This window comes from Protopterus annectens, chromosome 2.part2, assembly GCF_019279795.1.
Source record: "Protopterus annectens isolate FY-2018-M chromosome 2.part2, PAN1.0, whole genome shotgun sequence".
Classification (NCBI taxonomy): Eukaryota; Metazoa; Chordata; order Ceratodontiformes; family Protopteridae; genus Protopterus; species Protopterus annectens.
Window position 1 is genome coordinate 436,096,078 of NC_056730.1, and position 23,571 is coordinate 436,119,648.

Here is a 23,571-nt window from a genome sequence, read left to right on the forward strand (position 1 = left end):
GTTCTGTCATCAGGAGGCATGCTTGGTTAAAGGGACAAAATCTGCCTGATCATGTCAAAGCAAAATTATTAGATGCCCCATTACAGCATGATACCTTGTTTGGTGATAAAGCAGAAGAGGTGTTAAAGAAAATGGAGGACAAAGCTAAATCTATGCAAACCGTTAAGGATTTCTTACAGGTACAGACTCCAAGATTTAGCAGACACTGGCCTACAAAGAATTGGTCCTTTCCAGTGTCAGACAGACCACAAAGGGGCAGATACAGACACCCAAGAGGCAGATCCCAGCCCCAAGGTTTGTACAGGTCTAAACAATGGGGTGCTTCTACCTCCAAAAGTGGAGAAGACAAATCTCAGCCATACAGGAAACAGTCCCAATGACTTTCCCCTGCCTGCACCAAGCACTTATCTTCTGGCAGCACCTTTAGGGGGGAAAACTAGCACTTTTTTCTCAAAATTGGCACATAATAACCCAGGACAAATGGGTCCTAAACATAGTGTCACAAGGCTACAAGTTTCACTTCCATACCTTGCCAAGGACATACGGTTGGCCAGACCTGCCAAAACATCAATGGGCAGAGGCACAGAAGCAAGTCTCATCCCTCATGGACATGAGGGCCATTCAACAAGTACCAGAGCAAGAGCAGGGACAAGAATTTTATTCAAGACTGTTCTTGGTACCAAGAAAGGGCAAGACCTGGAGACCAATACTGGCCCTATCTATTGTAAACACATTTCTGGATATATCAAAATTCAAAATGTTGACTCTACAGCAACTTCTGCCCATGCTGGGCAAGAAGGCTTGGCTTGTGACTTTAGACCTAAAAGAGGCATACCTGCATGTCCCAATCAGACAAACATGCAGAAGATACCTCAGATTCAAAGCTGGCTCAATGCACTACCAATTCTCTACACTGCCCTTTGGCTTATCTACTGCGCCCAGGGTCTTCACAAAGTGCCTGGCACCAGTAATTGCATTCTGCAGACAAAGAGTAATACAAATATATCCTTACTTGGATGACTGCCTCATTCAAGCAGAGAACAAGGACATTCTACTACAGCATCTGGCATTCATAAAGAGAATTCTAACAGGCCTAGGGTACACAGTCAACGGAAAGAAATCAAAACTAATACCCTCTCAAGAGATAATATTCCTGGGTGCAATCTTAAATACAACTGCCCAGATGGCTTATCTCACGCCAGACAAACAAAGGCAACTGACTACCTATTTCAACCTGTTGGCAACAAAGGCCCAGTTATCTGCAAGAAAAAATCTGCAGGCTTTGGGCTTCATGGTATCCTGCATTCTACTAATTCCATATGCAAGACTGCATACGAGGAAACTTCAGTGGTACCTAAAAAGTGTTTGGACTCAACATTACCACAGCCTGGAAACAATAATTACCCTCATTCCCTGCCTGCAACAGGAGTTTCGATGGTTGGTGAAGGCTTGTCACCAGAACAAGGGACAGCCATTCACTTTACCCCCAGCCAGGCAGACATTAACAATGGATGCATTAGATTATGCCTGGGGGGCCCACATGGCAGGAAGATGTATTAAAGGCACATGGTCCGCAAACCAAATGCATCTACATATCAATCAAAAAGAGATGCTAGCTGTTCAGAATGCCCTGACAGCCTTTAAGGACCTACTTCATCCGGGACAACTACTGATAAAGACAGACAACACCACGGTCATGTGGTATATAAACAAGCAGGAAAGGCACTCATTCTTAACCCCTTTGCAGACTAGCCATGACTTTCTGGGACACAGCATTGACTTACCAAGTACATCTGCAGGCACAATTCCTGCCAGGAAAGATGAATACTCTGGCAGATGAACTAAGCAGAAACCTCATGGATCCCCATGAGTGGAAATTGGATCCACAAGTCTTCAGCATGATAACAAGGAAATGGGGGTGTCCGGATATAAATCTATTTGCCTCTCCTCACAACTTCCAACTAAAAAGATTCTGCACAAGGACTTATCACAGACAAGCATGGAAAGTGGACTCCCTATCTTTCAGCTGGAAAAGCTTAGCAGTATATGCCTTCCCTCCACTGCCTCTCCTCCCCAAGGTACTCCTAAAGGTCAAACAAGAAAAGCCAAAGATGACACTCATTGCCCCAGACTGGCCCCACCACTACTGGTATCCAATCCTAAGGAACTTGTCTCAATGCCCGGCTTGGATCTTGCCTCATATACCTCATCTACTATCCCAACAAAACAATCAGATCCTGCACAGCCAACTAAAGACCTTAAATCTGGCAGCATGGCGGATAATGTAGTCATACAAAATGCGCCTCTCACTAAAGCTGTAATGGATGTCATTTTGGAGGCCAGAAGGCCTAGTACCAGAAAATCTTACACTGGAAAATGGAAGAGATTCTGTGCTTGGAACCAGGCACAAGGAATTGACACAGCTGTGCCACATATTCCTCAGATTTTGCAATACTTAACTGAGATGCTGGACAAAGGCCTGTCCTTTTCATTAATTAAAATTCATGCCTCTGCCATTTCGGCTCATTACAATACAGAGCCACCAATCTTTTCTCATCCCTTGTTTAGGCAGTACCTCAGAGAAGCCAAAAACTTAAGGCCTCCAAGGAGAGCACCAATACCTGCATGGGACCTCAATTATGTCTTGGAAAAACTCACCCTGCCTCCTTTTGAGCCAGCCGTTACAGCTGTTATAAAGTTTTTATCTTGGAAAACACTGTGCTCCTAGCAATAACCTCTGCAAGACGAGTCTCAGAGATACAGGCACTTATGGCTGTGGAACCTTTTATCATTTTTTTATCCAGACAGGGTTTCTCTGAGGACAAACCCGACATTTATGCCTAAGGTAATGTCCAGTGTGGCCCTTAGCCAAATTATTCATCTGGCTACATTTTATCCAAACCCACAGAATAAGGGGGAGAGAATTCTGCATTCTTTGGACATACATAGACAGCTACGCTTCTACTTGAACAGAACCAAAGCTTTCAGAAAGACAGAGCAACTACTAGTGGCATATGCTGCAGGATCACAAGGAAAGGCTATCTCAAAGCAGACTATTTCAAAGTGGATAGGCCACTGCATTTGTTTCTGCTATTCACAACATGGCAAGCCATTGCCTAAGGGCATTAGGCCACATTCAACCAGAGCAGCAGCCACTTCAGTAGCCTTCCTCAAGGGAGTACCAACCAAAGACATTTTAGAGGCTGCTACCTGGAATTCAGTGCACACCTTTACAAAGAACTATCATTTACCACTCCACTCTAAATCCAGGGCAGGCTTTGCCACTGCAGTTCTGCAAGGCCTCATAGCCGCTCCTAATGCTATTTAGCACCAGCCTCCCAACCATAGCTTTGAGATTCAACCCAACTGTAATGACTGCAACAGTGAAACATGAAGAACATAGTACAGTTGTGTACACTTACCATAAATGTAGATGTTCGAGTGTATTCACTGTTGCAGTCCAGGTTAGCCACCCACCATTCTCCATATCTTTGCTGCAACTTATCTGCACTTCTCTAATCTATACAACCTATGTGGTGTATTTGCTTGTAGATGACGGTATAATATATTTTGGTGCATGCATGTTTTATTGGCATATTTTTAGCCTACCCTTTTGGGGGCACCCGACATCTGGGGCAAGAAAAACTGAAGAAAATGGCGTTGGCTGCATCTTTTATACCCCTGGCGCACTGATGTCAGGGAAGAGGCGACAGCAACCGACACCAGACCTAGACTTTGGAATTCAGGCCAACTGAGGGTAGCCTGCCAGCAGGATAACCCAACTGTAATGACTGCAACGGTGAATACACTTGAACATCTACATTTATAGTAAGTGTACACAACTGTACTTTTCTGCTATTTCTAGTCTTAGCTCCTTGCCCATAGTTCTGTCCATCCCTGGTTTCCATCACCCTTTGGGACCACCCTGAGCTCTGTCTATTGCTGAACAGCCTCATGTATAACACTGAATAACAAAAACTGCATATGGTTTATATTGGGTAGAAAACAAGTGCCTAGCCATCTATTCCACCTTATAGGTTTAGAATTACTTGATTTAGATCCCCCTGGCAAGGTAAAATAGCTCTCTTCCAGATAGGTGAAGAAGACTGACCACCATCTTTTTTGCCACATTAGTAGGTTTTATTAATTGGGTGGCTGCGGTGGTGCAGCAGTTAGCATTGCTGCCTCACAGCAAGAGGTTCTCTGGTTCGATTCTCGGCTGGGGTGCCTTCTGTGTGGAGTCTGCATGTCCTCCCTGTGTGGTCGCGTGGGTTTCCTCAGGGTGCTCCAGTTTCCTCCCACATCCCAAAGACATGCAGTAGGTAGATTGGACACTCTAAATTGGCCCTAGGTGTGAGTGTGTGTGCCTTCTGTGGAAGGTTGGGCGCTGGGCTGGCAACTTGACACCGTAAAACTCCACTGCGAATCATGAGCGGACAGATGATCAGCTGTGGCAACCCCTAACCGGGAAAACGCTGAAATAAGAAGTAGGTTTTTATTAATTCATCCTCTGATGACCCAGACTTTCTGAGGGGGAGTGGAGGGGGAAGCCATATCATGTGAGTTAGTTGGAATGTGGTGAGAGACATGTATCAGTATTGTCAAAAATGTCATGAATGACATTGGTCTCCCATACAGTGTACCTCCCCAATCTTACCATCTGTCTAGAAATGTCCTTGTAGTCCTCATTCCCTCCAGCAACTTCTACCAACTAGATAAGTACCTACAAGTCTAGGTATTTGCTCCCGTAATCACGTCATTTATAATGGGCAGTTTTGTGTAGTTCTGTGCCCTGTAGTAACCCTCACAGACAGTTCACTCTTCACTGACCTGAAGATCTGTGTTGTGACATAATTCCTGAAATTCACTTATGAACTCCTTACTCAAACGTGCTGCTCTCACATTGGACCATAACTGTATGTTTCCCTAACGTTAAATGATTTTTTATCTATGTAATCTATAAATCCAAGTAAGACAGATCAGTAACTAGCCAAATTCTGCCACTTACAAAACCTACCCGCTTCTATGCCACAGTATCTACAGTCTACAGACCAGGTTTCTTGTAAAGTCTTCCACTGATGTTCATTGAAGGTATAGGCTGAAAATTGTCCACGTCCGCCAGGTCTTCCTTGCCATTGGGAGTAAGAACCAGAGATGATTCACCTTGAGATTCTGAGAGGCAGAGAGACAGACAACCCATCTAACCTCCTTCCCCTGTACAGCTGTTCTTCCAGCATAGTACAGATTTCCTGACACAACATTTTAAAGTAATCGGTAGAAAGTCTGTCATGAAGCCACCTTGTCACCTTTTGAGTGTTGTATGACTGCAATAATTTTGGATATACACATTTCATTCCTCAGATCTTTTCACCCCCCCCCCCACACACACACACACACCCTCTTCCACTTCCATTTAGTCAAGACTTGGGGAAAACTGTCCCCCTTAGACTTATACAGATATAGATTTGCAGATGGCAGAGAGGGCTAAGGCTATGCGCTGTAGTTTCTACAGTGCAAGGTTTCACTCTTTAAACCCTCATTTGCCTGCTGTGTGATGTTGAGCAAGTCACTTAACCAGGTAATGCTTAGGAGCAACTAGGAATTTCAGTTAGGGTCCTCAGTGTTCCCGTGGGCTGCATGCCTAATAACTACCTATGGTCCTATGAACAGATCCTGCTAATACTCCTAAAAGGTTGTGCCTATTTCTTCAGTGCAAAAACAGTCCATCCTTATTCTTGACTGGTTCAGTCAGTGTATCCACCTTTCTTCCTTTAGTTAACATTTTATTGTCGACCTCCATTACTGCCCACCATTTCCATGTGCTGCTAGTTCATTCCATTTATGTCTTCCTCCTTCCCACCTCTTTCAAATTCTGCTTCAACACCTGAATTCTCCTCATCTTCCTTATCATCAATTTCATTCTCTTAAGACTCGCTTGTTAATCTCTCAGCTCTTTACAAATTACACCTTCTGTTGCTCTACTTTTCTTACCAAGCTTATCTGGAGGGCAGATATAATTAATGATACCCGTAACTGTAATAACTCCCACTCCATTTCTCTATATCCTTCCTCACCAGTCTGTTTCCTCATTATCACATCCTTCCCTCTACACTGTCTACAAAACCCCCTTCATGTGCATCTACTTGTAGGGATTCTACTTCTGTCTTCTTACCATAGGAAAGCTCCTTTCTCCAGTTCTTCTATACATCAGCATGGTCAAAATATAGTAAATCCTAAATATAAATAATCATAATCTCACCCCTCTCTCTCTCTGTTAGCAACGAAACATTCAGTTGTACTAGCTTGAATGCACATGTAGCGAAAACATTGAATCGCCTATGAGGCCCATTCCAGACTCTACGTATGTCTGTTATTCCTGGCTCCTTCATATTATCCAAAAGCAGTCTCTCTCCTATTTCCTTTTTCCCAGTTAGGGGTCACCACAGTGGAACTCTGGTCTGCTAATGATTGGCGGTGGATTTTTACGGTGCCGAATTGCCAGCCTGACACCCAACCTTCAAAGAAGACACACCCATTCACGCATGCACCTACCTTCATGTCTTTAATGTCACTTGACCATGGGGAGGACATGCAGACTCCATACACAAGACGCTCCAGCCGAGAATCAAATGGAAGAACCTCTTGCTGTGAGGTGACAAAGCTATCCGCTGCACCACCATGGCCTCTCAAAAGCAGTCTCTCTCCTATAACCCTGAAAATAGTATTTACAAAAAAATTACAATTAAAATCCTTATTTCTAGAGTTGTCTAAAGCCTTCAACACAGTTTGTCACAGCAAATTTCTCCTTCAGATGTCTTCATTAGGTCCATCCTTCTAGGTTCAAAAGCTACCTGTCCAATAGTCAGTAGAATGGCATCCCACCCTCTCTCCATGCCTCCCAGTCACCACTAGTATAACACAAGGCTCTATCCTTGGTCCCCTCCTCTTTAACATTCTCATCAACACCCTTCACAAATCCACACAGCAGGCCTCCCTAATACAGTATGCAGATAACTCTACACTCATTTGCACATCTGACAACATGGCATCTCCAGAAATTACTCAGGAAGCTTTAACAGCCACTGAAACATGGCAAATTATTAGGGATGATACTAGATGATAATCTTAAATTTGACCTGCATATACAAAATTGCATAAAAAAACTCATCAAAAACTAGGGATGCTTTACAGAGCCAAAAACGTTCTCACTGATGCAACTAAAACTACACCTGCCACTACTTATCTGCTCCCCACACTTCTTTAGAGTGCTTCTATCCTTACTAACCTCCAGGCTTCACAAACATTTTAACTTGAACAATGCTGTACCAAATTTACTAAATTTGCAGCAAATTCTCTTTTCAGAACCCACCATTGTATAGTACTAAAATATGTAAATTGGTTAGAACTACCCCATCAGCTAACATATACACAGCTTCTTACCCCTTATAAAATTATCCAGAATCTATCTGCTTGTCCAGCACTAAATACCATTCTACACAACTATGTCCCCAATCGGCCATTATGATCAAATGATCAAAAATTCCTGCCTGTCCATAAACCTATCAAATATATAAAAGTCAAAGATGTCCAGTAGGCTGAAGCTGTTGTATAAAAAATATATACTTTAATAAAATAACAAATAAAAACAGGTAAGCGCTTTCGCGATATTATCTCTTCTTCAGACCATAAAATTTACACTCCAACAAAACAATTCCACCTCCTTTATCTACCGACCTGATGCTTAACTGTTGCATCTTAGTTCACGCAGTGCTATTGTTTCATTAATTGTTAAGTTATAGAATTGAGTCTCATAGCTTCGGGACATATATCCAGTTCTTAAATCCTTCTCACACATATTAATAAAGGCTTCTAAGGCTGGTGAGAACTTTGGTGTGAATACACTAGGCTTCCTAAACACATTGGGCATTTCATTCCCCTCTGGAAAAGTCACCCCCAGCATTAAATTTTTGGCAAATAGTCGTAAATCTAACAGTACATCTGTTAAGTTAGTGGCAGTAGCTGGAATTCAATATTAACATTAGGGAAGGTGATGTCAATAATGAGACTGAATATTTGGAGTTGAAATGGATCTTAGACTTTAGAGCAGATGAGTTTCCAGGACTCATCAGTGCTATTTCTTTAAAGCCTGCTTTAAAAAGATGAGGTCTAAATCACTGATTAATGTCATATGACCAACATTTTCATTTTGATTGGCCAAATGGTTGTCTTTAAATGCTTTGTTGGAGTGTATGTTTTATGGTCTGAAGAAGCGATAATATCACAAAAGCACTTACCTGTTTTTATTTATTATTTTATTAAAGTATATATTTTTTATACAACAGCTTCAGCTAACTGGGCATCTTTGACTTTTATATGTTATACAACTTTTGGATTTGTCCTGATCCTGGTACGCTTCTTTTATTACACAAACCTATCAAACCTGCTGGGCAATGTTTGTACTTGTACCATGTTGCTAAGGCCTAAAACTCCTTACCCTGTATCCATCAAGTCAATACTCCCCCTCCCATCCTTCAAAACCATTCTTAGGGAATACCAGGATAAATTATATTCCTAAATGTGAACAAGTACCCACTCATAACTTACACCTCCTTACTATCTCTTCTTCAATAAATTCCACACTTATCAATTTCTCTCCCCTGGCTTTCTCTCTAAATATACCATAAGCCTGCTTTTTTCTCACTTCATATTGTAATTCCTGATTGTATAATACTAACTTACCTTTAAATTCTCTATAAACTGGCTAAGATTTCTCATATTTTTACGTCATTGTCATATAACTTCTGCCTATGCTTAACTAATTTTTTCATATTATGTCTAATTTGGTATACTTATTTAAACTGTAGATGTTCTTGTATTATTTTTGAAGATTGCAAAATTGTTGTTTTTAAAATGTTTTGTTATAACTTGGAGATTTTCTCCCTGAGCCGCCTCTAAAAATGGGATTCTGCCCAGTCAGATTTTTTTCAGTTCATTTTGCTCAACTTAAATTTGAGAGGAGGCATCAGTTTGGCAGTCAGACAGACAGACACTGGGCACCAGATCAGCTAGCTACACCTCTGATTGTATCAACTTTCTATATGTAGTACAAGCTGCACTATATCTCGAATGGTAAGGGTAAAAGAGAGGTAACACACCTGAACACACCTGTGTGGCTTACCTCACCCTCACATGATACAAAGAGATCCATAGTTTTCAGAATAACAAAATCTTCTTTTCTTAACCTTATGCCTGAAGAAGCTCCTTCTGTCCATCTTTCTTTTGGGGATAGATTGAACAAATGGCTAAGAAAGCTGCAAGTTTTCCTGCAAAAGTACAAAGCCTGCTGGCTGGTCAGTTCTTCCATCCTAGGTTATTCGGTAAATCGATATTTTTCTACAAACAAACGATAGTTACTCTTTTATAGACTCTTTCTGAGGTGTTTGCTTACACTTGACTGCCACACTGAATCTACTGTCCTACCATTATGATGTCAACAACTGATCACAAAAAGGAACCCATACAGTAGCTGGGTTTATCTCCCAAGTTTGTAAGATAAAAAAGCAGCATTTAGACCTCGTACTCTTCCTTTATCTTCATACATAGTTCTAACTTTTTACATTCTGTCATTGGCATACTCTTCCTTTATCTTCATACATAATTCTAACTTTTTACATCCTGTCACTGGCATCAGGAGTGAGGCTTCTTTGTTACTCTCCTGCTTTGCACTGTCTGCACGTTCTAAGTGGCTCTTCTACTGCACTCTCTCCCTATTATCAGCAGAAAAGGAAAAAAATACCTTAGCAAGAATTACAGTGTCCATGGCAACCTGCATTCTTCAAATACATGAAAAGAATACATTTCTAAGTTAACAGTTAATTCCACTTCCACACTCACTGAGGGCTGGTGATGAGCCCACTAACCCATGGCCTTCTACCATTTAATACCTGCATCTCATAGATTCATAGGCAAATACTAGGCTATCAGTCTGCAGATTATTGAAAGCCTAGTCAACAACCAGAGGTCAGAATCAAACCTTGTACCTTGTATGTGTGAGGCAAAGACCTTCACCATTATGTGTATGAGCAGTATGTACAGTATATATTATATAATGCAAAAAATAAAAATATTTAGACCCCTAAAATAAATATTCCATCATTTGATGACATGGTGTAGCATTTTATGGTCTTTTTGTTAAACAGACATGCAGCTCTGATCAGGGATGCAAACTTGAGAGGTAAGAACACAGGGTGGCTAATGACAAGTATTAAAAACTGTAACTGAAAGGAATAACCTATGGAGAAATAATAATCTTAACTGTGTTCTGTCCTGCTAGATGCTTGTTTTCATACCTCTCAAGTCTTAGAGCAAGAAATCTGGGTAGAGCCTAAAATAATGTATGGCAAAGGCCCAAAAATAGGGATAACTTTTTAAGTATTGCTCTTATAAACTTAGAAAGTTGTTAGAATAATATGTTAGCATGGATGTTCTGAGACATATGGAGTCTGAAACTCAAATATGTAATTTTTAGTGATTTCAATCCTCAGTGACTTTCCAGAAAACCACAGATTTTGTGAGGAACAGACCAAAAATATGTGGCAAAAATCTTGACAGTCTGCGAATGTCGCGACAGATGAAAGGCATGCTTGTTTTGATTTCTTGCGTTGTTACAGAGATGGATTGGTAGTCATCAAAATAATTGACAGTTCTCATCTAGTTTAGCAGAAAAAATAATTACTGTATCTTTGTTTTAGGAAATGTTGAGACTCTTTGACACTGTTAATTGTAAACTGTATGGTCATGTTTGGTGTAAGAGAATAAGTTATTGCTCCCGCCCACAACAGAAGCCTTAAAGTTGTTTGCTTATTATAAGAAGATCAGAAGAGATTTCACTGGGACTCCAGAGTTTCTTAACTGTAAGAGCACTTCATTGATTGTCTCTGGGTCAGTTTCTGTTCTCCAGCTTTCTAAAGAAGTGAAGTTTCACACTGGCCATGTGTAGCTGTATCAGCATTATGCAGATGATTCAGATGAATACAGTACAGGATTATTTACACATGGGTGGATGTACCCTCCTGTCTTGGCCAAAGGGAACTCCTTGCCGACTAAAGCAAGAATGAGATTATCCTACTTTGAAATAAATGAGTTTTGCACAACACGGCCTTGTAACTGCTCCCACAGCAGGTAGGTGCAAGCATACAAAAGTGATCTTCCACATCAAATACTTGTGTATCCTGCTTAACAGGGATGCAAAGTTCTATTACTACTTTCACAAGGTGAGTAGAATGGATGGCTAACACCCTGCCACACATTACATACTTAAAAAAAAACAACAGTGAACAACTTAAAGAATCAGTAAAGCAATGCCAAGGGAGGTTGCACCGTGTCACCTTGTCACAGGTCATAATAGCTTATCCATCACTTTCTAGCATGGAGAAACTTGTCATAACAAGTTAGCAAGTAGCAAACTTCTAGCTAGCAGAATCAAGTCCAACAACTTGGAAGGTGACTCCTTGTTCTCTAACACTGCTGGAAAAAACTGGAATCTTCTACCAACTGAACTGACTTTACTACCTTCCCCTCCACTCTTTAAGCTCAAAAGATACCTCAAAACACATTGGTTATGCCCTTGCAGCATCCCTGACTAATTTTCTGCTTTCACTACTTTTATCTTTGTATTGCCTCTTCTTACCAAAATTGATACTGCTTACCCGTCTGGAAGCAGTAACTGTCACTAATAAAATTAAAATAACTTACTTTATGAATTCAGTCTTTTAATGTACTATAAATTACCTCATGTATCATACTGTAAAATTACTTGTCTTATCCTGTATGTCAATGTTTCTTAGTGTAATGTTCTTCAATTTAAGATTACTTCTTTGTATTCTGACATCATTTCTTTTATTGTGTGATTACATAGTTTTTTTAATTTTTTTTGTGCTACTATTGGAGCTTTTCTCCCCGGGCCTCTACTGAAAATGGAAATATATCCAGTTAGACTAGCCCGGTAAACAAATGTAAAATAATATAAATAAGTAAATAAATAACATACACTGTATAAGGTGTGCTGCATTCTGATTTCACATGTGACATACACTTTGCTAGGTATGCTGCATTCTGATTTCACATGTGACATACACTTTGCTAGGTATGCTGCATTCTGATTTCACATGTGACATACACTTTGCTAGGTATGCTGCATTCTGATTTCACATGTGACATACACTTTTCTAGGTGTGCTGTATTCCAGTTCCACACATAACGTACACTTTGCTAGGTGTGCTGTATTCCAGTTCCACACATAACGTACACTTTGCTAGGTGTGCTGTATTCCAGTTCCACACATAACGTACACTTTGCTAGGTGTGCTGCATTCCAGTTCCACACATAACGTACACTTTGCTAGGTGTGCTATATTCCAGTTCCACACATGACATACACTTTGCTAGGTGTGTTTTACTCTGATTTCACCCATGACATACACTTTGCTAGGTGTGTTTTACTCTGATTTCACCCATGACATACACTTTGCTAACTGTGCTGTGTTCCAGTTCCACACATGACATACACTTTGCTAGGTGTGTTTTACACTGATTTCACCCATGACATACACTTTGCTAACTGTGCTGTGTTCCAGTTCCACACATAACGTACAATTTGCTAGGTGTGTTTTACTCTGATTTCACCCATGACATACGCTTTGCTAACTGTGCTGTGTTCCACTTCCACACATGATGTACACTTTGCTAGGTGTGCTGTATTCCAGTTCCACACATGACATATACTTTGCTAGGTGTGTTTTACTCTGATTTCACCCATGACATACACTTTGCTAACTGTGCTATGTTCCAGTTCCACACATGACATACACTTTGCTAGGTGTGTTTTACACTGATTTCACCCATGACATACACTTTGTTAACTGTGCTGTGTTCCAGTTCCACATATGACGTACACTTTGCTAGGTGTGTTTTACTCTGATTTCACCCATGACATACACTTTGCTAGGTGTGCTGTGTTCCAGTTCCACACATAACGTACACTTTGCTAGGTGTGTTTTACTCTGATTTCACCCATGACATACACTTTGCTAACTGTGCTGTGTTCCAGTTCCACACATGACATACACTTTGCTAGGTGTGTTTTACTCTGATTTCACCCATGACATACACTTTGCTAGGTGTGCTGTGTTCCAGTTCCACACATAACGTACACTTTGCTAGGTGTGTTTTACTCTGATTTCACCCATGACATACACTTTGCTAGGTGTGCTGTGTTCCAGTTCCACACACAACATACACTTTGCTAGGTGTGTTTTACTCTGATTTCACCCATGACATAAACTTTGCTAGGTGTGCTGTGTTCCAATTCCACACATAACGTACAATTTGCTAGGTGTGCTGTATTCCAGTTCCACACATAACGTACACTTTTCTAGGTGTGTTGTGTTCCAGTTCCACCCATGACATACACTTTGCTGACTGTGCTGTGTTCCAGTTCCACACATGACATACACTTTGCTAGGTGTGTTTTACTCTGATTTCACCCATGACATACACTTTGCTGACTGTGCTGTGTTCCAGTTCCACACATGACATACACTTTGCTAGGTGTGTTTTACTCTGATTTCACCCATGACATACACTTTGCTAACTGTGCTGTGTTCCAGTTCCACACATGACATACACTTTGCTAGGTGTGTTTTACTCTGATTTCACCCATGACATACACTTTGCTAACTGTGCTGTGTTCCAGTTCCACACATAACGTACACTTTGCTAGGTGTGTTTTACTCTGATTTCACCCATGACATACACTTTGCTAACTGTGTTGTGTTCCAGTTCCACACGACATACACTTTGCTAGGTGTGTTTTACTCTGATTTCACCCATGACATACACTTTGCTAACTGTGCTGTGTTCCAGTTCCACACATAACGTACACTTTGCTAGGTGTGTTTTACTCTGATTTCACCCATGACATACACTTTGCTAACTGTGTTGTGTTCCAGTTCCACACGCCATACACTTTGCTAGGTGTGTTTTACTCTGATTTCACCCATGACATGCACTTTGCTAGGTGTGCTGTGTTCCAGTTCCACATATGACGTACACTTTGCTAGGTGTGTTTGACTCTGATTTCACCCATGACATACACTTTGCTAGGTGTGCTTTGTTCCAGTTCCACACATGACGTACACTTTGCTAGGTGTGTTTTACTCTGATTTCACCCATGACATACACTTTGCTAACTGTGCTGTGTTCCATTTCCACACATAACGTACACTTTGCTAGGTGTGCTATATTCCAGTTCCACACATGACATACACTTTGCTAGGTGTGTTTGACTCTGATTTCACCCATGACATACACTTTGCTAGGTGTGCTTTGTTCCAGTTCCACGCATGGCATACACTTTGCTAGGTATGTTTTACTCTGATTTCACCCATGACATACACTTTGCTAACTGTGCTGTGTTCCATTTCCACACATAACGTACACTTTGCTAGGTGTGTTTTACTTTGATTTCACCCATGACATACACTTTGCTAACTGTGCTGTGTTCCAGTTCCACATATGACGTACACTTTGCTAGGTGTGTTTTACTCTGATTTCACATGTGACATACACTTTGCTAACTGTGCTGTGTTCCAGTTCCACACATGACGTACACTTTGCTAGGTGTGTTTTACTCTGATTTCACCCATGACATACACTTTGCTAACTGTGCTGTGTTCCAGTTCCACGCATGGCATACACTTTGGTAGGTATGTTTTACTCTGATTTCACCCATGACATACACTTTGCTAACTGTGCTGTGTTCCAGTTCCACCCATGACATACACTTTGCTAACTGTGCTGTGTTCCAGTTCCACACATAACGTACACTTTGCTAACTGTGCTGTGTTCCAGTTCCACACATAACGTACACTTTGCTAGGTGTGTTTTACTCTGATTTCACCCATGACATACACTTTGCTAACTGTGCTGTGTTCCAGTTCTACATATAACGTACACTTTGCTAGGTGTGTTTTACTCTGATTTCACACATAACGTACACTTTGCTAACTGTGCTGTGTTCCAGTTCTACATATAACGTACACTTTGCTAGGTGTGTTTTACTCTGATTTCACCCATGACATACACTTTGCTAACTGTGCTGTGTTCCAGTTCCACACATGACGTACACTTTGCTAGGTGTGTTTTACTCTGATTTCACCCATGACATACACTTTGCTAACTGTGCTGTGTTCCAGTTCCACACATAACGTACACTTTGCTAGGTGTGTTTTACTCTGATTTCACCCATGACATACACTTTGCTAACTGTGCTGTGTTCCAGTTCTACACATAACGTACACTTTGCTATGTGTGTTTTACTCTGATTTCACCCATGACATACACTTTGCTATCTGTGCTGTGTTCCAGTTCCACACATAACATACACTTTGCTAGGTGTGCTGTGTTCCAGTTCCACACATAACGTACACTTTGCTAGGTGTGCTGTGTTCCAGTTCCACACATAACGTACACTTTGCTAGGTGTGTTTTACTCTGATTTCACCCATGACATACACTTTGCTAACTGTGCTGTGTTCCAGTTCTACACATAATGTACACTTTGCTAGGTGTGTTTTACTCTGATTTCACCCATGACATACACTTTGCTAACTGTGCTGTGTTCCAGTTCTACACATAACGTACACTTTGCTAGGTGTGTTTTACTCTGATTTCACCCATGACATACACTTTGCTAACTGTGCTGTGTTCCAGTTCTACACATAACGTACACTTTGCTAGGTGTGTTTTACTCTGATTTCACCCATGACATACACTTTGCTAACTGTGCTGTGTTCCAGTTCCACACATGACATACACTTTGCTAGGTGTGTTTTACTCTGATTTCACCCATGACATACACTTTGCTAACTGTGCTGTGTTCCAGTTCCACCCATGACATACACTTTGCTAACTGTGCTGTGTTCCAGTTCCACCCATGACATACACTTTGCTAACTGTGCTGTGTTCTGATACCACACGTCACAGTGCTACACTGTCTGTACTGGACTGGTTTCTTGTATAAAATTAAATGCTATTTCCATTTCCTCCTTAGACAGGAAATACTGAATAGTTAACCTTATATTGAGATGAGATGCTTGCACCAATTGTGTTTAACATCCTGTAGGCTCTAAAGGCATATCAGGTTAGCAAGTTTAAATTGTTGGAAATAGGGGCAACAAGATACAAGTGCAAAATATATTATATTCTGTGATTTCCCAAAAGCACAAGATAGATGGAAACAATGTAAGGAGATTTGAGTAACATGTTCTGCAAGTGTGTAAAATGGAGAAATGGTCATGCGGATTTTGTAGTTTTGCCATTGATGTTGAATGTTGGGATAGTAGAAGAGGAGACTTAGTGGTCTTGTCATCAGCCTTCCCTGCCATTTGTCAAGTACAAACTGGATGAGAAACCAACTAGTTAAAGTCAAACTCCCTGATTGCTGGTCTTTATACACTGCAGTTGTGGTTTGTAAATGTACTCTGTAGTAATCCCTTTCTTTTGGGAGAATTCTCCTTTCTTCATTTTTGCTCAGTGGTGAAATTGGTATATATAAGGTCTGGAGGGGTATTACTCACTACATGGGGTTGCAGTGAGCTTGCCTACCTTCAAAAAAGGTCACATTTAATGTTTTTTTATCATTTGATTTCCTAACCTATTGCGCTTAGCAAGTTGCTTCCTCACCAGATTATAACTTCAGTCAAAGTAGAACCCTTGTGATTGGATTCCTAAATCAGTTATTGCAAAAACTTGAAATTTTCACTGACAAGCCACTGATGTGTTTGCTAAATCACTATTTGAACCTCTTAACATGCATTGCAAGACTTATTTTGATGAGAAATCCAAACTGGCATAAATTATTATATTTCCATGTGGCTTACTTTAACTGATAGTGAAAATGTATAAGAAAAGTTATTCAGTTTCTTTATACAGTATTGTTTTAACTAAGAACATACATATACTTACCCAGGGTTGGTTTACAAAGTACCTGTACTTTTTTTTCTACTGATTCATTTGCAGCATTAAATCCTTTGCTGTTATCTAGGTCTTTGTGATTATTCAGAAATACATTATAGTTTATGCTCTTATGTTCCTTCTGTAGGATTAAGACAGATTTTTGCTGTCAGCACTAATTGGCTGATGTGTTTTGTCAATTAATATGATGTTGAGAATGTCCAGTTCAGAGACAAGGTAACGCTACATACATGAGCCCTCATTAGTAGCTGATTACTGTATACTAGAATACTGATCTGTCATATCTGACCTAGTGTTCTCCCTAATCTGATCTATCATATCTGACCTAGTGTTCTCCCTAATCTAATCTGTCATATCTGATCTAGTGTTCTCCCTAATCTGATCTATCATATCTGACCTAGTGTTCTCCCTAATCTCCCATACATTGTGGATGCACAAACATCTAACGTGCACGCTCGCAGACACACACACACACACACACACACACACACACACACACTTGGGTGCACATACCCATACATCCAAGAAGCCACAAAAAAAGCTCCTACACACTTACTCACACTCACATACAGCACTCATTCACAAAGCTGTGCACACGCTCCAACATACACACATACATGGCTTCCTATACTTCTCTCCCACAGAGTGACTGCACACACTTCCTTGCAGCCACATTCATGCCCCTACAAACATGCATGCATGTAAACACTCACACATGACTCTGCAGTAACTGCCTGTAGTTGCGGTATGAGCTGTGACACTTCCCATTGGGACAATAAAAGAATGAGCACTATCAAAATGCGGCATTCACTTTTTCTTCCTGCAAACATTCTCTGAGTGACTCTACCTCATTATTATTCTAACAGAATCATTTCCGGAGGAGAGCACATGGGTAATCTGTATTAGCCTCACCCCTTGACTTCTGTGTTTGCATGCAGTTACCCAGCAATCCAATGTTCTGTGCTATAGCCACTTCCAGAGTGATCTGTTAATCACTCCAGCAAACCTCTAAGAAGAAATGTTGAAAGTTAAAAATAATGCATAATATTAAGCCTTTTTGAACACCAGTGCTTGTTTGAATATGCCTTTCTTCCGATGTTCAAATAAAATTGGTTAACCTGTACTGTGTAAAGAAACTTGAAGAGTTCTGTAATACAATTTTCTGACACAAACCCAAAAGACAGCACTGATTATCTGGTTGATTCACCCTTCTTTCCCCAGGCATTTGCTTTTAACATGGGGACATGGCCTTCATTAATATTCTTCTCCCAAAACTAAATAATCTTCAGAGTGTACAAGAGACTATAATAAACAGCCCTGCTTTATGAAAAATACGCTTTACCTCTTGATTTTTAGCAGATGCTGTTAGTGTTGTGTGGTATGCAACCTACTCCATGTTATAGTTGTACATTGTGGGTGTGACCTTTACAACATAATAATGCAAGCACCTGGTTGCAACTGCCTGACTGTTCTCAGTCATCTAATTTCACAAACCAAAACTCCCCAACATTTGCCCTTTCTTTCTGATCACATTACCTCAGTCAGGTTAGTCAAAACCATTCCACCTTATTCTAAATTATAAAAATTCACATCTTGTAACAGTTGCCTGCTTTTTCTTATTGCCCATCTCCTTCCCATTCATTTACTCACATTTTTTCCCTTCTGACTTCATTTTTATCATATCCATTTAGATTTCCATACTTCACTCTCAAAGCTACTCATAGTCCATCAAGCATAATTATGAAGCGAGGAGTGATTATATCTGCTATTACTTTTTAGTGTTTCTGTGATGCTGATGTAGGAAACTATTACTCGTGTATTTGTTTTTCTTCTGCACATTTGTCATGCTGTTGAGGACAATAACTTTTGTGTGTCTCTCTTTGTGTGTATTTTAATGGATACAGTTTATGTTTAGAGCTGTTATTTACACTGCAGATCCAAACTGAATATTATGCATATTTTGAACCATACTAGTTTGTTCGCATGGTGCCTCCCTTATGTCTGTGTTATATGTACTGTGATAATATTCTAGTGGGCTATTAAAACAGCACTGCAGCTCTTCTCTGTCTCTAGGTATCCACTGTAAAAGGTCCCTGCCTGACATACCTATTTAAGAAAGTATATTAGATCAGTAAATATATGAGAACACATTTCCATGTGTACACTGTTGTCTCAGCTGATGAACTGCAGATACGGCATTATGTCCTAAAGTCCAAAAACATTTTTTATATTATATCTCATTTGTTATAATTACTTAAACTGCAGATGTTTTTGTTTTATTTGAAGATTGTAACATTATTGTTCTTCAGTATTTTGTAATAATTTGTAGCTTTTCTCCCTGGGCCTCCATTGAAAATGTGTTTCTACCCAGTTGGACATTCTCGGTTATCAAATGTCAGTCAATAAATAAATAAATAAACATTTCATCAATTATGTTGTAGTCTTTACATCTGTGCTTATCTGACTAATGTAGTTATTGTCCCTCACAGAAGGAACAGAAGAACACAAAGATGTGACCCGCGCAGTTGGATTAATTAAAGACATTCTAGCTGCCGTTGATCTGAAAGTGAATGAGTATGGGAAGGAGCAGAAACTGCTAGAAATCACGAATAAGATGGAAAACAAGGCAGTCGCCAAAATGAAGAATGGGCGCGCCTTCAGGAAGTCTGACCTAATAAGTCGAGGAAGGATACTGCTGCATGAGGGTGTGGTATACTGGAAAACAGCCACTGGTCGCTTGAAAGGTACACTGACAATTTTATAAAAATAATGTAGCTACATCTAAGAGCAGGCTTGTAATCAGAATCTCCTGGGAATGGTTGTGGTAGCACTGCAGCTCTAATGATGCAAAGTATGTGGGTATTATGAAATGTGTTTATCAAGGATCCTGGCACAATTTATAATTCATAGCACTACATCTGCCACAGACCACATCCATCATTTTAGACTTGGCTTGCAGTTAGCAGCTCAGGAGGTGGCAGTGTAGCGCCTACTACATGTTGAAACTGCTTCACTAATAGGAGCATGCAACAAAGCAGTAGGCACATAGCAGTACGTGTGCATCTCCAATTTTCTCTTCCCAAAGTAATATTAAGTGTACTGCTTCTTGACTTTGTGCTACACTAGGGAAAATATATTAGTCAAAGACCATTAGATCAACACTGGCTAAGTTCTGCTTTGGTGAAGTTCTAAATATTTCAACTTACAAATCCCCCTTCTGCCTCTCAGTACTTGTAAACTAAATATTTAGCTGTTTGTTTGTGTGTTAATGAGTTATTGCCTCTCCAAGTATCTGACCACCCTAAAATAAAAGATTGTTGTACCTTACCTTGTTGTATCCTATCTTCAAGCATCCAACCCCATATAAAAGGCAGTTATAGTACTCACCTAGAACTGCCCTTCTCCTGCACTTTGTTCCCCACATGGTCACTCCATGAGTGCACACACTCAGTTTGATATACAATCCATTAGTTCTGTGTATAAGAGAGATCCATGTATTGGCTGTCATCTCAGATGAATAACATAGGTTTTACCTGGCTGCTGTGTTATTGTATATCTTGTGTAGTCTGGCACAAGTTACTAGAAAAATAGCACAGCATCCAGAGCCACAAATTATATCAGGTGTGGAGGAACCGTCTCTCCATTACAAAGTTTTGCATAATTAATTCACAACTCTCAATGCAAAATACAAAGTTTCAATCAGCTGTGAAGCTTCTCTTGCTCTCACATTAGATACAAACTCCCAAGTTAAATTTGTCTCCCAAACAGAAGTTGAGACATTAGAAATTATTGCAGTATTAATTGTTGTCAGCACTTTTACACCATTGTCACCTCTCTTGTTTTATCATCAGAGCAGCCTGACATTCATGAATCATATCCAGTTCCAGCAATATACTGGTAAAACTTTACTGACTTCTCCAACTATAAACCAATTACCATTCTGATGTCCCTATCCAAGATGCTTGGAAAAGTGTTTTCAATCCCAGTGTCTCAGATTCGTCATCATCATCATCATCATCAACAACAGCCCACTACACCACAAACGTCTTTGCCCACATCATAGAACTACAGCAGCCCTTCTTAGTTTCATTACTAACATAAACCACTACAGAAATGTAAGTCGCATGGCATCTGCAGTATTTTTGAACTGGCAAAAGCATTTGAAACAGTCTCTCATACTAGACTGATTCAAAAACTTGCTTTACTATGACTGGATACACTATTATTATCCTGTTTCAAAAGCTACATGTCCAATAGATCACAGGCTATAAAATGGCAAAATACATTGCCCTCCTTCCTCACTGTATCAATAGGTGTACCTCAGGGATCCATTCTTGGAACAATTGTCTTTAACAAAGGCATTATTGATCTATAAATAGCTTTATGTGACACTCAACTGCACAGCTTAAAGCCATAGTGAGCCTCAAAAAAATTATCCCTGGAATCTCTCATCGTCATTGAAGCCTGGTTCTCCAACTCCAAACTGTACCTGAATTTCCAAATATCTAAAGTAATCCAGTTTGCCCCCAGAACATCTCTGATTAGAAAAGAATCTTTACCTCATCAAACAATAACAGGAAAATTGAACTAGTATCCAGTGCTATGCTGCTAGGAGTTGATGTTGATGAACAACTAAGATTTCACTAACATGTAAAAGTAATAGTTAAGAAAAGCCATCAGTAGCTAGGCTCACTGTACAGGGCATCTCCTTATTTAATAAACTCCAAACAACATTGTCTACCTAAACAAACCTTATACAAACAAAATTTAACATAATTGAAATAAAAGTTAAAAAAATAATAAAACATGGATCCCAAGTAGCTATACTCAAAATGATATTACTGGCAAATTAGACCCAACAACTAAAAAAGAACAGCAAAATACCTTTAAACTATCTATAAAAAATAAGTAAACTACAAATCTACACTGCATCATTGCAGAAACAATTAAAAAAGGAGACTGGAGGCAGCACCTTCATCAGAGTCTGTGTAACCTGTTTAAGGCCCTGTACAGCACTTATTGCATTACTTTGAAATGGGTGAGAAATACTAAAACATACTGAAATAAGAAGTGAATACCATACAGGAATAGGCAAACACTTCAAACATGTTTCTTAAACGTGTGGTAAAAATATTTTCGTGTGTTTGTGTGTGTGTGTGTGTGTGTGTGTGTGTGTATATATATATATATATATATATATATATATATATATATATATATATATATACACACACACAGAACTAACACGATGATACAGTAGATCTGTGCATAATGTTATGTTTTTGTGTATGAGATGCAGCAATAACCACCCCCCTCTAAAAAAATGAACAACAAAAAAAAAACATCTTTGGCCCTGTATTAAGGTCCCATTAGTCACTGCAGGTGACCCATGGATGTGACCAGACTAATAAATGCAGCAATGTAAATCAGTGTTAAAAACAAATCAATTGAGTGTCAAACTGTGAGGGGGTTATATTTTGTTGATAAAACTATTGTCAGCTGCAGCAGTGTATGTGAAAAAAAGAGTAATTCAAGGGAGATAATCATATTTTAATTAACATATAAAATGTTTGAAACGGTCTGAGGAACCTCAAGCAGCAGATTTTTAGTTTATTAGATTGCCCACATCCACATTTAGTTGCACCTGTCATGCCAAAGGGTAAGAAATACTCCTATGACTGCCTGCAGTGTAAACTTATTTCTCAAGCTTCTTTATTTTGGCCATTGCCTTACCTGTTGCCTCTTGCTTTGTGGTGACTTAGGTACTGAGCAAAGTTGTTAGAAAAATAGTTGCAAGGAGAGTGAAGTCAATTCAGTCATATATGAGCTTTGACCTCTCTGCCCTTTACAGAAATAAATAAATTACCCTGAACGTTACACACCGTTATTACCACCTTATACCTCAAAGCAAGTTCTCAATGTAAATTTCGTACTGTCTTTTATCCCTTTGTACTTACTACTTCTGTTGTCTCTAATTATCCCCTGACTAATTTTTTCCTCCAGCAAATTTACACCTCATGCTGACTACCTTCTACACCTGACTAAACTTCACTGCAACTTTCTTTTTCTCTGTATCACCTAACAAGTATGCACACTACTCACCTCTCCACACCTGCTCTCTGCTTTCTACTCATATCTTCCAAACCTTCTGTTTTTTTCCTACCCATTACATTTTAAACCTCACTGTATGTGACAGCTGTCTTGTATAAATTTACAGTAACTGTATGTCTTACTTATTACAGATTTTCTGTGGTATAGCTGCCTTTCACTTAGTGTGTTATTGTAACTTAAAGCTTTGTATTTTTCACCGTTGTATAAGATGCCTGTTTTGCTACTGGAGCTTTTTTTCCCAGGCCTCAACTGAGAAGAGTATACCACAGCCCAGTTGGAGTTCTTCAGTTAACAAAAGCAAAAAATAAATAAGTAAAAATAATGGATTCTTTGGCTTATTGTCAAGACTTGAAACTAGTTAGTGAAAGTAGTGTATCTTATAGACATCGACTAAAATGATACAGAATATGGTTAGGCCTTTCGAAAAA

At 39.7% G+C, this 23,571-nt stretch overlaps 1 protein-coding gene across 4 annotated transcripts in view; it reads left to right on the top strand.

Annotated features, from left to right (window-relative positions):
* ARHGEF28 (Rho guanine nucleotide exchange factor 28) overlaps positions 1-23,571 on the top strand; it is a 3,217,901-nt gene that overhangs the window by 2,703,754 nt on the left and 490,576 nt on the right. For all 4 annotated transcript variants that reach the window (XM_044063941.1, XM_044063943.1, XM_044063942.1 and 1 more), the window contains one exon: positions 19,522-19,776. In XM_044063941.1, the coding sequence (XP_043919876.1) occupies positions 19,522-19,776 (255 nt within the window). The remainder of the gene's footprint in view (positions 1-19,521; positions 19,777-23,571) is intronic.